Below are 16,940 nucleotides of genomic sequence, written 5' to 3'. Positions count from 1 at the left end.
ATATGACTAGGAACAAAGATATTAACATGGATTTCAGCCCTATACTGTGTACCCATTGCGAAGGTAAGAGTGAATGGGGTATTATCCGCCCCCTTTCAGTTATACAACGGAACACGGCATATGTTATCCCCCTTATTATTTGTTATATCTCTAGAACCATTATTGGCAACGATCCAGAATAACCCTGATATTGAAGGTATCTTATCTCCAAAAGGGAAATATAAAGTATCAGCATTTGCAGATGACATACAGTTTTATATCCATAATCCACACATATCCCTTCCACAAATAATAATTGAATTAAAAAGATATTGGGAATGAGGGGGCGTGGCGAGCGGCTGACCAAGATGGCCGCGGTCTGAGCGAGCTCCGCATCACCGATCCCCAGGACAGCAACATAAGCCCACTACAGCACACCTTACCCGAGTGACCTGATGCCCCATAGTCAGGAGACATCGGGCACATCCTCCGATCGCTGAATTGGTGGGATGCGGCATAGCAAATGGCAGAAGGAGCCGCGATTCAGCCGAGGCAGGAAGGAATCCAAGATGGCGGACACACCACGCCGTGAGGGGACACGTGCAGCCAGAGCAGCGGCACCTGAGGTATTTGATTCCTCCTCCGTGGACAGCTTGCCCCTCACCCCTGCTGACACCCATGAGTGACAGGGATGCCGCCCTACATGACAAGTTCCGCAGCATGCTACAAATGCAACTCTCAGCAGCTACTAGCAAGCTGGCAGCCACACTGACCAGGGAGATTAGAGAGATCGGGGCCCGCACAGACCTTTTTGGAACAAAAAATGGACAATGTAATCACTGTCATTGAATCACAGGAGAAAGAGATGGATGCATTCTCTGACAAATTGACAGTAGCATTGGACAAAATGGAAGACCTGGAGAACAGGGCCAGACGCAGTAACCTGAGGGTAAGGGGACTGCCTGAGTTCATAGAGGACCTCACCTCTTCAGTCACAGCCCTTTTTCAGGAGTTGGTCCCCTTAATACCAATAGAACGAATTCGACCGTATACACAGGGCCTTGGCCCAAAAGCGCCGCGATGGCCCCCAGAGAGACATCATCATTAAGTTCACATACTACAAAACGAAGGAGGCCATTCTACTCGCCACCCGTGATCGCCGGGATCTACAATTCCAGGGGCACCCCTATCAGATTTTCGTGGATCTGTCTCCAACTACCATTCAAAAACGCAGGGATATGAAGCAATTCGCTATCCTCAGGGAGAATAACATTTCATACAATTGGGGTTTTCCCTTTAAAGTGATGTTCAGCCATAAGGATAGATCATTTACTGCAAGCACGCCAGATGAACTCCGCAAGATTATGGTCAGCCTCCCCCTTCTTTCCTCCTCCCAGCTGACCTCTACTCCAGCGGGGGGTAGCCAGCGCCCAGCCTTGCCGACTCCAATCTGGGAAAAGAAGCAGAAGACGAGACCCGCCTCGCAGAAATCGAGGAGCGACAGCCCTTCCCTCTTTGATCCGGCCTGAGGGTCCTACTTACAGCTAGGAGTGTAACATTTTTTTTTCCCTCAGGTTTTTGCCGGCTGCAATCGACGGCCCTCTAGAAGGGTCGATCATAGAACTGGCAAGATTGGAAGGGTGATGGGGCTATAGTTACACAGCCTCCGGTTCCTTTTGCCTTTCGTGACCTGAGTGACTATTCCTGCACTACGTTGAATTGTTGAATTGTTTGATTTAAAGCCATTTGTTTGGGCACCGTACGAACTCTACTGTTGTAGCAGGAAAGGGAGCCGGGACCAGTATGGTTGCAGAGAGCTACTATGGGAAACCTAGGCAACCTGTACTTCGCTCATGCCCTGTGGTGTACCCGTCATAGTGCTATAAGCACTCCCACCCGCGACTCTAGGAGTGTTAATCTTATTAGGGTGTATTATATGATTGCTTTCCCTGGGGATCGGTGGAATCGCGCCCCCCACGATGACATGCAGGGGAAGGGGTTTTCCCCCAGCCTCGGCCTGTTCCACCGACCTCCAAGGACGGTAAATCTGTTTTGTTTAATTGTCTTGTCTTTGTCTGTCTTAACCTGTACTCTTTCCTCTATTGAAGATCCCTCCCCAATCTGTTCTCGCCCATTTCCCGGGTCCCCTGAAGTGATGACTCCTCAGGTTCACCTCACGCGCTATGCCAACTCCGACCCCCAACTCCTCTGTGATGTGCGGCTGCTACAGGTGATGTCAGTACTCCTCCACGCTACCAATGACAAGTTTACATTACTATCCCACAATGTCCAGGGGTTCAATTCGCCAGCTAAACGTTACAAAACATTCTCGTACTATTCCTCATGTCATGCCGATGTGGTATGCCTGCAGGAAACGAGACTCTCAACAACCGCCTGTCCACGCTACCTACACAAGCACTACCCCAACTTTCCACTGCGCTAACTTTACTGAAAAGAAAAGGGGGGTCCTGATAGCCTTTCGGCGATCCCTACCTTTTATATGCCATACCGAAATAGCTGATCCCACGGGCCGCTACATCCTCTTGGTTGGCACCCTATTCGATGTCGACGTGACTTTTGTCACATATTATACCCCTAATGCTCACCAGCTCCGATTTCTGTCCCATCTATTTCAAACAGTGGCACATCATGCCAAGGGCCTTCTCTTCCTAGTCAGGGACTCCAACCTGGTAATCCATCCCACTCTGGATAAAACCAAAAAGGCACACAGCCCAGCCCAAGATAGGAACATGCACTTCGATAACTCTGCCTTTCTAACCCTATTGAATGAGCACCACCTAGTGGACGTATGGAGACAATTAAATCCGACAGTTAAGGATTTCACATTCTACTCTAACCCACATCAGATTTTCTGTAGAATTGATCATGTCCTTACCCCCCAAAGCTGCCTGAGTCATTTTACATCGGCTAAAATTAAAGCAGTCCCCTGGTCGGACCATGCTCCGAATGTAGTGCAGTTCCACCTTGAGGGGGGAGCTCGGGGTAGGGGGCATTGGAGCATTAACGAATCATTGTTGTCCACTGTGGAGAACATGTCTCTTATTGAGCTATACGTTAAACAATATTTTGAGCTGAATGAGGGGTCCGTTAGCTCTCCTGTGGTTCTATGGGAGGCCCATAAGGTCACACTGCGGGGGCAGCTCATTGAACTAGCCTCTCGCCGCAAAAAAGAGAGGGAAGAAGGTAACCGAGTTACAGGGTGAGTTAGAAGTCCTAGACCGAGCACTAAAAGATAAACTTGACTGTGGTCTCCGGGCGTGCCTTAATTCAGTAAAGACGGAGCTGAACCTCTTGCTGGATCAGGGCGCAGAAAGGGCCCTGAGGTGGACCAAGCACAGATTTTACTCGCGGGCGAACAAGCCTGGCACACTATTGGCCAGAAAACTGAAAACGTTGCCTAATAGACCAGCCCCCATTAGATTGAACACCCCAGGGGGCACGATCTCTGCAAATCCCGTAAATATTTTAACATCTTTCCAGGAAAACCTCACCTCCCTCTATGCTAAATCTCGCACTTTTAGTGCTGAGAAAGCTGACGACATCTTGCAGGATGTTGAACTGCCGCAGATCACACGGGAGGACTTGGACCACCTCAGCTCCGCTATAACTACGGAAGAAATACTTCTGGCGATTAAGCACCTCAAACCCTCCAAGGCCCCTGGCCCCGATGGCTTTACGGTCCTATACTATAAAAAACTGGCCCCCCTGCTGGCACCTAAACTGGCAGCAATGTTCAATTCCCTCAGACAGGGCCGAACATTACATCCCTCCTCACTCCTAGCCTATGTATCAATGATCCCCAAACCAGACAAGGACTCCTTGGACCCCAACAACTACAGGCCCATATCCTTGCTGAACATTGACCTCAAAATTTTAACTAAAATCTTAGCCACACGACTCAATTCCATACTCCCCAGTATCAAGTGGGCTTTATCCCTGGTAGGCAGGCAGGGGATAATATCTGCAAAATAATACACCTAATTCATACCCTCAAGTCTCGTAACATCCCAGGATTCCTATTATCGCTATTAATTTACAGAGGGCTTTTGACTCCATCTCATGGGACTACCTATACTACATCCTTCATAAATGGGGTTTTGGTGAATCCTTTATAATGTGATTACGGGTCCTGTACTCTAACCCGATGGCCCAAGTCAAGTATCTGGGGCACCTATCCCAGGAGATTCCTATTTGCCGGGGCACCCGCCAAGGATGCCCTCTGTCTCCGGCCCTGTTTGCGCTGGCAATTGAACCCCTGGCCATACTCCTTCGCTCTCACCCCAACATCAAAGGCATCGATTTAGCAGGGGTGGAGTGTAAGGCCAGCCTGTTCGCAGATGACGTTATGCTTACCCTAACGCAGCCGCACATCACAGTCCCTAACCTGCTCAACCTCCTAAAGCAGTTCTCCGCCATCTCCGGACTCTCAGTGAACTGGGGGAAGTCCGCTGCCTTGAATATAACTCTACCTGCCCTGATGTATGAGCATGTTCGCTCCCATTTTTCGTTATCTTGGGCCAAGTCATTATGAAACCTTGTACTATGCAAATTATGTCCCATTATTTAAATCATTGAAACAATTACTCACCTCATGGACAATCCATAATCTGTCCTGCCTGGGTAAAATTTCAGCGGTTAAGATGACGCTTGTGTCCAGACTCTTGTATCACTTCAGAACCTTGCCGGTACTGGTCCCTTCATATGCTTTGCGATCGATGCAGCGGAGTATCCTCCAGTTTATCTGGCACCCCCTCAGGGCCAGGGTGGCGAGAACTACTTTATAGAATCGTAAGCTCGATGGGGGAATGGGCCTTCCCAATGTACTGATGTATTATCAAGCTGCTCAACTCATACCACTGATAACTATGCACCAGCGGCGCTCACCCCCTCTCTGGCTTATGTTAGAAATCCCAAATTGTTCCCCAATGCCTCTTACGGCTTTGCCCTGGTTACCAGCCTGTGATAGACCAGGGACCCTTAGCCTTCTCATGCTACATACATTAAAGGTGTGGGACTCAATTAAATACTCGGCACACCTGCTTTCACCATATCTCCCACTGCTCCCCTTGTTTGCCCAACCACTCTTTAGGCCGGGCATGGACAATCCCACGGCCTTTAGTTGATGGATAAACAATGGATTTCGGGTAGTGCATGACCTACTGCGCTCATCCGCCATTCCCTCCTGGCAATACTTGCGAGAACACAACCAAATACCAGGAGTGGAACACTTTAGATATCTCCAACTTCACCACTGGATCTCCACTCTTACTAGAAGAAGGGACCACCTAGTGGACGTATGGAGAGAATTAAATCCGACAGTTAAGGATTTCACATTCTACTAACTTATTTACTTGTTTCAAACATATGTGCTTTCACTCCCCAGAAGGCCCAGGCCTCATAACAATCCTCTACTCACAATTGAAAAGACTGGACAGCCACACTTCCCACACTTATGTCCGCAGCTGGGAAGGGGACCTACACAGGCAATGGTCCACAAGGGAATGGCAGCAGATTTGGCGCAATGTCGCAAGATGCTCCATTAGTGTTACAAATGCAGAGGTGGCCTACAAGGTGATGATGAGGTGGTACCTGGTCCCGGCCAGGGTGGCACGCCTATTCCCCACGACCTCGAATACCTGTTTCCGGGGATGCCAAGAGACGGGAGATATGCTCCATACCTAGTGGAGCTGCCCCCTAGCTACTCGATTTTGGTCAGGGTATTTAAACTAATTGGCTCCCTTTTCTCTACACATGTACCAATAAATGTTCATTATGCCCTGTTCCATATGACCATCCCAGGATTTAATAAGCCTCAAAAGGGCTCTGGCGCACTTCATTTTCCTGGCAGCCAAACTGACGCTGGCAAGAAACTGGAAGAAACAACAACTCCCCTATGTTGAATTCGTGCACATTCTGGATCATATTATGCTAAATGAGAGACTATCTAGTATCTTGGAAGATAAACACTCTAGGTTCCTGAGTGTGTGGGAACCATGGCTCTCGTCCAGTCACCCTGGGATAGACCCCATGAGCTACCGAGGTATATGAGGTTGGTTGGACGGCTACTGGAAAACTGTACGAGGAGTGACGAGTGGCAAGGCACGGATGTTCAATAGAATGCTTGGTGTAAGCGAAACATGGGACCCCCCTATTCCCTAGTAGTACGGGTGACCGGTTAACTACTCCCCCCCTAACACCCTTTACCCCCACTCCCCCTTTTTTATTTCTTGGGGCCTTGCCCCACCTTATGTTACTGGTTGTTATTTGGCTCACTACCAGGGCACATGGAATCGACCTCTAAGAATTGGCTACAATGTTGATTGTGTGTGATGAGCGCTCAAGACCACTTGGTCGCCCTGTTCCCTGAGTGTGCATATTTGTTATAAATTCATATAGCACCTGTGAATCTTTGATTATACAGAAGAACCGATGTATCGATGCACTGTGAACCACTATCTTTCTATTGTATTTGAAAAATTTCAATAAAAATATTGTTTCAGAAAAAGATATTGGGAATCATCCAATTTTAAAATAAACAACGGAAAATCAAAGATCTTAAATATTACAGTAACGAAAAAAGCAAGCAAGGGCTTAAAACCAAATGTTCCCTTCATATATAAGGTCAAATGGACTACTTAGTGATATCCCTTACTCCTAAATTTATAGATTTTTAGCTACAAAATTATATACCGCTATTAAAAATTCTATAAAAGCCGATTTTAAGCAATATTCCTCAAGACCCTTTTCATGGCTGGGCAGAATAAATATAGTTAAAATGATGTTACCCTTTACTTTACCCGAGACATACTTAACTACTTTAAAGAAATTAATCTCTAGATTTGTGTGGCAACATAAAAGACCAAGAATATCATATGCTACACTATGTAGAAGGATGCAGTCTTGTGGAATGGCATTACCAGATCTTAAAAGTCATCATATGGCCGCCCAATAAGAATAGTAGATTGGACATATAATATTTCAAAAAAAGGATGGTTGGGCATTAAAGAAGCTGTGAGTGATGTCAAACTTTCTGAATTTATATGGGAGCCACCATCTAAAAACGCAGGTTGACTAGTACTATCCTACCTATAACAATAGTGACATTGAAAACGTGGGATTATCTTTCCTGCAAAAACCAGTGGCCGTATAGCTCAATACTTATGATATTAACAGGAACAAACAATTTCCCTGCAGGAAGGTATGATCAATCTTTCCTACATTGGACGGATTCAGATAGGCTACGACTTAAGAGATATAATCCAAGGGGATGATTTGCTCCCATTGCACGCATTGAGGGAAAAATGGGGCTTACACACTTTAGATCAATGGAGGTATCGACACGTATCTAATTTTTTTTTAAATGTCCATATTAACCCCTTGCTTTCTGCCCATTGTAAAAAAAAAACGGGCGGACGGCGGATGCTTCCCGGTGCTTGCAGGTGCACTCAAGCATACTACAGCCGGGAGTGTTAACAGCCGGCCGATCGCTTGTAATACCATGCAATACACTTACCCTTTGGCTGCCGTGCTCCCTCCCTCACCGCTGCTGGTTAGCCCCCAATGTGATAGCAATCAAGTTAGGTGTAAAAAAAAAAAAAGTTAGTTAAAAAAATAAAATAAAATGAGTCTCATAAAAAAATGAATTACTTATTAACGTAAAAAGTTTTCAAGATATTTCACAAGATTTATACACAGGCAAGTATATTTGCCTACGCCTCATAGAGTTACATCTGGTGGCTTGTGAAAGTGTCCGTGCCTAACATTTCCAAGGAACAGTTGAGTGATATTTTCCCTCAGAAGCCAAGATGCCTCGAAACTGTGTAAACAACGCAGACAACTTCTGCTACATTTGTGGCGAGGTTACATTTGCATCTTAATAGTGCAGTATGGCGGCATTGGTAAAAAAGGCATACCACCTATATTTTGGATGCAAAATTGGGGATAAGGACAAAAGTTGGGCCCCGCATTATTCTTGCATTACATGTGCAACTTATCTGCGTCATTGGCTAAACCAGAAGAAAAAGTCCCAATGATGTGGAGGGAACCCACCATAGTATCGACTGCTATTTTTGCATGGTTCCCTCAATTGCAAAAGGGATCTCAAGAAAGAAGTGGACTGGGGAATATCCAAACATTCCATCCACATTGCATCCTGTACCCCATAGTGAGGACTCTTCTATTCCAGATCCACTGGAATCCTACTCTCTATACTCAGATGATGATAAAGACTATGAGCATGAAAATGTTACATGAAAAAACAAATACATGAATGGAAAGTTATGTTATTGGTATCAATAAAAAGATACATTTATAATGGTTGGCGTGGCATCATTCTCATTGCTATATCACATTTTGCAAAGTTATGGAGCATAATTACACATCCCCTCATAATTTTGACCTGAAGCTGTATCTTGGAAACTGGAGCCAATTAATACTCAGGACTTAAATTTTCCTTTATTACTGACCCAATTCTGGTAAAATGTAGCTACTTTCATTTCCGAGGCTTTCTCCTTGTAGACCACTGTAAGAATATATTTAAAAAACTTTAATACCTTTTATGCTTAATGCGGCTAAAGCTCTCATCCAAAATATTGGCAATCCTTAAACATTCCATCAATAAAATAATTGTTTTGAACGAATAGACAGGCTGCGATTAATGGAGGAATTAATCCATATGAGTAATGATGACTACAAAGGCTTTTATAAAACCTGGACTAGATTTAAAAAAAACGAAAATATATACTATACATATGATTGAATCTAATAAAAGCCCCACATGAGGATTAAGAAAGAGGGAAGAAGGGATTATAAGAAAAAAGAAAAAAGGTAAAGATGGGAATCAGGAAAAATTGACGGACATAATTGCCCACAGAAGTGACTAAAGAGTGCTGGAAATATTGAATCCTTCCAAAAAGAGGAGACGGGGATGGGGTAACCCCCCCTCCCCCCACTCCTGTCTCTATCACCCCCAATTGGTTCTTTCTTGTTTTTGTATTGTTTTTGTTTCATTTGTGGGATTTTAATTTGGGATTGTTTTGCCATGTCATCAAAAGAGAAGAGATGTGGGGTGTCTTTTTTTTCACATACACTAAACACTAGAGAATGAATAAGAAGATAACTAAATTAAATTAGATTTAAAACTGGGTTACACATGGAATTATTACATAGTATTTGTATAGCGCCAATATTTTGGACAGCGCTTTACAATATAAGGAAGACATTACAATCACAATACAATTCAAGACAAGATGGTAAGGAGGGCCCTGCCCCTGGGGGCTTACAATCTAAAAGGGGAGGGAGAAGTGATACATGAGGAGGTAGCTGTGTGGGGATGACTTGTTTGAGAACGTGATGGTTCAGTGGTTAGGTTGAGGTGGGATAGGCTTCCCTGAAGAGATGAGTATACCATTTAGTTTACCTCACTTAAAATAACTATCAGTAGTGAATACAATGGGAGTATAAAAAAGGACAAATGGAACACTAAAGTAGATTTCAAAGAGAAGACCTTGCATTTAAAACGGTCACGTATACTCCCCCTATTCAGCATTTTTTTTTAACACCCCCCTTTATGAGATAGGATGGATAAATGTATGAAGGTATACAAATGTATATGGAAATGGAATGGTTGTAAACTAAAAACTAATAAATGTAATTAAACAAACATAACATTCTGGAGTATATGCAAATTGCCCTCATACAAACTGAAGCAGCAGACTTTGTGAAAATTAATATTTGTGTCATTCTCAACACTTTTGGCCAGGAGTGTACCTGCCAATTATCCATGCGTGGGATGTAGACGGTCAGTGCTGGAAAGTGAGGTTCTGGCCAAGCCAAAATGAGATCTGCTTTTCTATGAGCTGCAAGACAACTGATGTCACCCTGATGATTTAAGTAGGCTACTGCTGAGGGCATTGTCCCACTGGGTTGCACTTGGTCCAGCACTGACAGGACAACTAAACTTCCCTGAATTCCAGGATGTTGATGAAAAGCCGAGCTTTCTCCAATGGTGCCCTAAACTGAAGTGGTCTTCAGGACTCCTCCCAGCCTGAAAGGCTGGAATGTATCATGAGAACCTTTCACAACATGAGTAAGGATTTGCTTACTCCAACCCTGGAATGGAATTCCACTTCGTCAGTGAAAGTCTATTAGGTACCTGGTGTTGAGACCGAAGGTATGAGGAGGCTCCACTTGCACCCCGTGTCTTGTGGCCTTTGAGATTGGGGACAAAGGCCAGGCGGACAATGAGTGGCACGAGGGCTTTTGGTAGATCCAGTAATCGATGTCAAAACAAGCCGGGAGATCCGATGCGGTGCAAGAAGGAGCAGGCAGAAGAATATCCAGAGAACAGTCCGAGGTCAATAAGGCAGGCAGCAAGCAAGGATAGTCGGCAAAACAGGAACGAGTCACAATCCAGGGAGATCAGGAGAATACAGGATCAGGCAAAACAGGATACACGGAGCACACACAAACTGGAAAGACAAACCAGCAACTAGTGGGCGTTTGAGCTGGGTTTAAATAGGGCCGTGAATCTATCTATGACGTCACTTCCTGTGCGCCACTTGGCGCGGATTTCCGCACGTCACTGCCGACTGCGCGTGTTTGTTCTCAGCTGCGCCTGCGCGTGTTCGTTCTCCGCTGCGCATGCGCAGAGCGGGACTTTTGCTGACAAAGTCTCACCGAGCAGGTCAGGTGCATGGCGCGTTCCAGAGACCCCCACACAGCCAGATTATGTTGCAATGGCCCGGAGAGAAATTGGGCATTTGGTACCATCTCAAAAGGAGGCTATCGTCAGACCCAGAACCCTCATGCAAAAGTGAATAGTGAGCAGAGGGACTACATTTTCTCTCGGGGGGAGTAAGACCCTGAATAGAACCATATAGCAAAACTAGGCCCATATACTCATAGTGAAGACTTGGATCCAACACTGATTTCTGAGGTTTGAAGATGCAACCAAATCATTGTCCACTGGGCGTGGCCTGACTGTTTCCTTTTAAAAGGAGATATTCTGCTACATGGATACATTGAGACAGAGAACCAGCTAAAAGCACCTTGGTGAAAAACCTAGGTTCTGTGGACAGACCAAAGTAAAGGGATACATGGCTCAGGAAGCATCTATGTCCACACGGGCCCAAAGATCCCCCTGTTGAAGGGAAGCAATGACCAAGTTGGTAAATTCCTTGCAGCACTTCTGAACTCTAAGGAATCTGTTGAGATTTAGAATAGCACCAATAATTCTTTTAATCAGTAAAGAGGTTTAAGTAGAACGCCTGGAATTATTCTTCATTTGGGATGAGGACAATGAACACCCCTAAGAGGAGCTGCAGAAGAGCAGCGTACAGACCCGTCTGCTTTTGGAGGAGGTGGCTAATATGACCGCATGAAACAGGCAATTTGTAGCTCCTGGATACTGTGCGCAGACAGCTGGAATTTCTTGAGGTCAGATGGCCATGAAAGCTGACATACATCCCCCAACTCTGACAAGTGGCGACACACCCTCATTGCGAGGAGGGCTTGTTCCCAGACTTGCCAAGTTTTAAGGCCCAAGTCTTCCTATGGAAATTTATGCCAGGTTTGGACATGGCGCTCGAGGCCTGAGGAAAATGAAAGTAACTCTTCTTTATCTCAGGAGCCAAAGGCTTTACCTATATAACCTTTTTTTTATTTTCTGATGAAGGGGGGGATCCTTTGTGTATCAAAAGGAGGCTTATTATGGAGATCTGGCAAAGCGTATCCGCTAATCCGTCTACACAGCATTCCTCTTCTAGCCTATAGGGGATAGAACAGCACGCTGAGCACCAAGGAAGGATATTTGTATAGATTTATAGTGGCAGTTTCTTCTCTCTTGAGCAGGAAACAAGATGTTAGAGGCAGACCCATGCTTGCTTCGCCCTCCCAGGGTCTCTCATGGTCTCCAGGGACAGGGCTCCACCAATGAGTGGACCACGGCTCTGGACCTGTATAGCACCCTGCAGCTAACTGAATGCAATGCACTATGTGCCAAGGTGGGCACCTGCGCAGGATCCAGGGCCCGAAACAACATTACAGACCAGTCCTACATCTTCTTCCAGGCAGGATCTAGGTACGGCCCCCCAAAAGCTCACCCAAGAAATCAACTGATCTGGAAACCTGCAAACAGGGGAGCTAGCAGTGTCTATAGAGAACCTGTAAACTTACTAAAAGTATCTTTGAAAAAAAAAAAATTGGTTTGCTTCTCACATAGCAGGTGAAGACGTCCATCAACTAAGGACACCAGCAAAAACCTGAGGCTTGCTGGGAGTTGGAGGAGTTATACCAGTAATACCTTTGTTTGCCAGGGTCAAATCAATGGAAGTAAAACCCACAGTTAAGACCAAGATACTGTGTCCTGCACAATTAGGTAATTACCTATAATCATATTTTGGATTTAACCGTGGTACAGTAAAGCACAATCAAAATTCATTCATCATGCTTCATAAAGAAAGTGCTGAATTATGCCACACCATCATACACCCAACGCTGATTTTTTTTTTTATTGGTTCTATGTGTAAAGGAACAACAAGCAACTCAACTTAGGCAATAATAATTAGTAATTATTCATACAGGAATATTTTTACCCATCTCAAATTAATAGCTCAACATTTACACATGTTGCATGCTTGCTGTAGTCTGTGCACTTACATTTTCTGTAATAGACACTTACTGTACCTAAAGTGTTGTATGAGATTCTGACAACCATTCTCTACCTACCTCAAGCCCTTTCTCGCCTTCTTTGTAAATCACTTCATACTTCACAATACTGTCCTGGCGTGGAGGACTCCAGGTGAGACTAATGCTGGTTTCTGATTTGGCTTCAGCTCTAAAATTCATTGGCTGTCCAGGAACTACAAAAAGAAAAAAAAAGGTAAAAATAAAATTGTTTCACATTTTACCATTGTTCCAAAAGTATATTACCGCCTGGGGCATCAATTATATTTTCCATCATTTGCTGCCCTGGTGACAACATTGTGACCAAGACAAGAAGTGAAAATTTCTAATGGAGGCACATGCTACTTAGGTTCTAGTCTTCTCCTACCTCCTATTGGAGGTTTCCTGGAGGTTTTGTACTGGTTACAATGTTGTAGCCAGCAACAGACTGGAAGGGAAATTTCTCCAATGAGGACACAGAAAGCAAAACTGACAGAGGTTCTAACTTCTCCTCACCTTATCCCCCCCAAAAAAGGATCTGGCTGGAGAAACACTTTACTAAGCCTTGTTTCACAACCGTGTGTGTCACATTTGATTCACAAATGTGCAGCACATTTGGGCAGCCTTTTTATTCCAATGGGCTGCCCAATGCATAAAAACCCACCAAAGAAATCCACGCACTTTAAACCTCCCTGGCGGTAATCCCGAGTCTGGCTCGGGGTGAATTTTCAATGCTAGTACATGGTACTTTTGGACCATTTGTTTTGGTGAGCTACAATGCACGTCTGAAAAAAAACCCCACGTTTTCTTGTGTTGCAGAAACACATACAATTTTGTACATGATCCATGAACAGAAAAGTGAGAAATCATTGATATAGAAAACAGAAGAGCAGTTGTGCTGTCTTGACAAAAACGAACTTGCTCACATAACAATAGGTATACATCAAAGTACAATGTAAAGAAAAAAAAGCACATTGTAATCAATTGCTCCTGACAGCTGCAGCTAACTCATACACCAGTGGTTCTCAACCTTTCTAGGGCCGGGACCCCTTGGTAACATTTGCCAAGTTGTGGTGACCCCCAACGGTAAACTTTAGGGATGACGCGGCTGCTTCAGCGACATCTGGCGGCGTGGCGGGAGAACTGACACTGCTGCGCTGGGAGAGTGCTAAGGAGGACTCTTACCTAGCACAGCAGAAATCACACAGCGACCCAGAGGTTGAGAACCACTGGTGTACGCCGTCAGAATTAAAAAAAAAAACCACCATAGTAATGCATAGCTAGATTCATATTGGCTATTTCACTTTGCAATAGCCAATAGCAAACTAGCTATTGCACCCGCCCTCTGCTGCTGTCAATCACTAGAGAGGACCTGATGGAGAACTGCATGCCCCCCATCTGCTGATTGGAAGCAGCAGAGGGCGGGTGCAATATCTAGTTAGCTATTGGCTGTTGCAAAGTGAAATCGCCAATAGGAATCTATCTATACATTCCTATGGTGGGTTTTTTTTCTGACTTACGGTGGCCAGCGCCCCCCGATGTCAGAATCAAATATGTTCAAGGACAGTGTAAGAAAACTTTAAATTCAGTAAATATTCACCATGCATTTCATTGATACTGTATGTTTAAATTAAATTCAAATAAATGGCATGTCACTGACAAAGAACAATAGTGGTGGTCATTGCTCTAACCCTGGTTCAATAACCCTACCACCAATGTACCTGTTAAACTCCACAAAACACGCTTCATTAAAACTAATCTGCACCACTTTGCACAGATATGTAAAGGACAAAAAAGTTTTGCAGATGAATCTAAAGGAAGGTACCGTCTCTTCTAATCATTTTATAAGAACCTTATGAGCCCATTCACATCTGAGTTTCAGTGCATTTTTTTGCCATTGAAAAGGTGAATTAATTTAATGCATTAAAACAGAGGTCAGCGTGTTTTGCAATGCACTTTGCATATCTAAGTGCATCATAGTGCAGATAAGCACACCTAAAGCATGTCGCCATCAGGGTTGACAACCAACCTTTATTTTATGGACAATCAAGGAAAATAAAGCTAAAAAACCCTGTCCGTGAATGTTGTCCTTGTGCTTTTTTTGTATGCAAGTAACAAAAAAACAACAACAAAAAAGCTCCAACTTCTCAGAGGTTTCACTTTGATGGCATGTACACAGACAACTCTCTGTGAAGCCAGAGGACCAGGAAAGCTACTGTGAGCTTGTACCCTTGGTTGATTGGCTATTAGCAACTTTCAGTAGAGTGGGGAGCGGGTTGCTGTGCTGATGTGCTTGGCATTTGCCAGCAGTACACTGAGCGGGAATTTGCTGAACGAGTAACAGGGACAAGAAGTTAGGCATTCATAATAAGAGTTTTAATATGAGGGGGAGGAAAAGAAGATCCCTTTGCTTTCTATTCATGTTGTATTTATTGTGACACCAGCATTGCTTTTGTTAAAGACCTCTAACAACTAGATGAGCAGAGGGATGGAACTAAGACTTCATGCATCCTTTCTACTAGCAGAAATTATGTTTCTTACAGAGTGTAAGGGCTTCCGCGGTCCGCATTCGGGGCGGGTGCGTTCAACTGTGGAACACTACCTACTAAGAGACTGGTGCACACACCTCCATATACTTACGTTCATATATTCAGGTTCGTTATTAGTATTCTTGACATTGGACTACCATTCCCAGCAGATCCTACCTATTTATTTAACCTGTACCTCCTCACTAACCTAAGAGTGGTCTATGAAGTAATAACCACTGTTAAGGACAAGTTTACTACGGCTTATGATGCACGAACCCCTAACTCTCCGTGCAAGTCTGAGAGTGACGTCTGGGGTTCAAGTCTGAACAGTCGTTATACACTTCGAATTAACTCAACTATTATGCCACCTAACTCCGCAGCTGCAATCATAACCTTAACCCTTGGGGTGGGGGGGACGTGACACAGAGACTTCAATGGCACCGCTTCCACCGACCCCCCCTCCCGCAGTGCAATATGACGCGTGGCAAAACATTGGCTGCGTTCCATTCCTCTGCAGACGCAAAAAATGCTTCTTCTGGAAGAATGGTCAAACATTCCCATAGACACATTCCTAAACCTTGTGGATGCCTTCCCAGAAGAGTTGAAGCTGTTATAACGGCAAAGGGTGGGCCAACTCAATATTGAACCCTACGCACTAAGACTGGGATGCAAATAAAAGTCATGTGCATGTAAAGGCAGGCGTCCCAATACTTTTGGCAATATAGTATATATCTGATTTGCTAAAATTAGTCAGGGCAGTCTTTCTCCTACTGACCACTCCTATGAGGGCATTTATTCAAAAATGGACACTGAAGCCAGGTATTTATCCCCCCACTGGTCAACCACCTCAAGCATTTTTCAGACTGCTGACAAGAGGGCATTTTACCTCTGAAAAACCACACCAATGTGGGGCGTTTTTTCTTTCCAGGACCTACTGACAGCAGGTTATTTCCGCCTCCCCTGCTACCACCAGTGCTTCCCTCCCCCTACTGATACCGAAGCAGTTTTCCCTCCCACTGACAAGCAATGAAAATGTTCTACGATACATACTCCTCACCACTGCACTCTGAAAACTGTACATTAAACTCTTTATACTACGTAGAATGTTATAATAACCTCTAAGCCTGATGAAGAGGACCCTGCGAGGCCCAGAAAGCGCTTGCCAATGAGATACAGCTATTGGCAATAAAATATTTTGCTTTTTCAACTTATGGTGTGCTGGAGGAAATCTTTCTATTGTTACAATAACCTGCCCCCTGCACTATAGTTTTTATTTTCTCAGCAGTTAATCATTGCTGTTCTTTAGGTTAGGCTTAGGCAACATATTAGCTTCTGTTATATTCTGTTTTATTTTATGAAAGTGATCCTTCAGGATTATGTGCATCTCTGAGACTGTCACTCATAAAACAGTAAATGTGGGTACCAGGACTGCAGACGGAGTACAGGGCATACTATAGGCAGATACAGACCCCATTTTATTTTGCCCCTTCTATCACCTAACATTAAAGGAGAACTATTTGGTTAGTGTTTTTCCCCATAGTTCTCCTTAGGGTAACGGGAGGACACAAACTAGCGTCCTCCAGTTACCCTAAGCTCAGTATACGGCGAGCTACAGCTCGCCGTATACTGAGACGCCGCAGTAGAATTTTTCTAGGGTGTATGTTCTCAGCGGAATGCTGTGTTCAATTAAAAAAAAAATATTTTCTAGGTGTCCCTCTTTCACAACTTCTGATACTGGTAGACATTCAG

The 16,940-nt window shown here is 44.5% G+C and overlaps 1 protein-coding gene across 1 annotated transcript in view; it reads right to left on the bottom strand.

The window, feature by feature from the left end:
- Positions 1-16,940, bottom strand: part of LOC108794331 (receptor-type tyrosine-protein phosphatase S-like) — a 291,487-nt gene that overhangs the window by 183,902 nt on the left and 90,645 nt on the right. Inside the window, exon 8 of the mRNA XM_018565355.1 lies at positions 12,727-12,860. Within this exon, the coding sequence (XP_018420857.1) occupies positions 12,727-12,860 (134 nt within the window). The remainder of the gene's footprint in view (positions 1-12,726; positions 12,861-16,940) is intronic.

Source organism: Nanorana parkeri, unplaced genomic scaffold, assembly GCF_000935625.1.
Source record: "Nanorana parkeri isolate BGI_ZX_2015 unplaced genomic scaffold, ASM93562v1 scaffold836, whole genome shotgun sequence".
Lineage (NCBI taxonomy): Eukaryota > Metazoa > Chordata > Amphibia > Anura > Dicroglossidae > Nanorana > Nanorana parkeri.
Note: the sequence above shows the minus strand (reverse complement) of the source record. Positions and strands in the feature narration are given on the sequence as shown.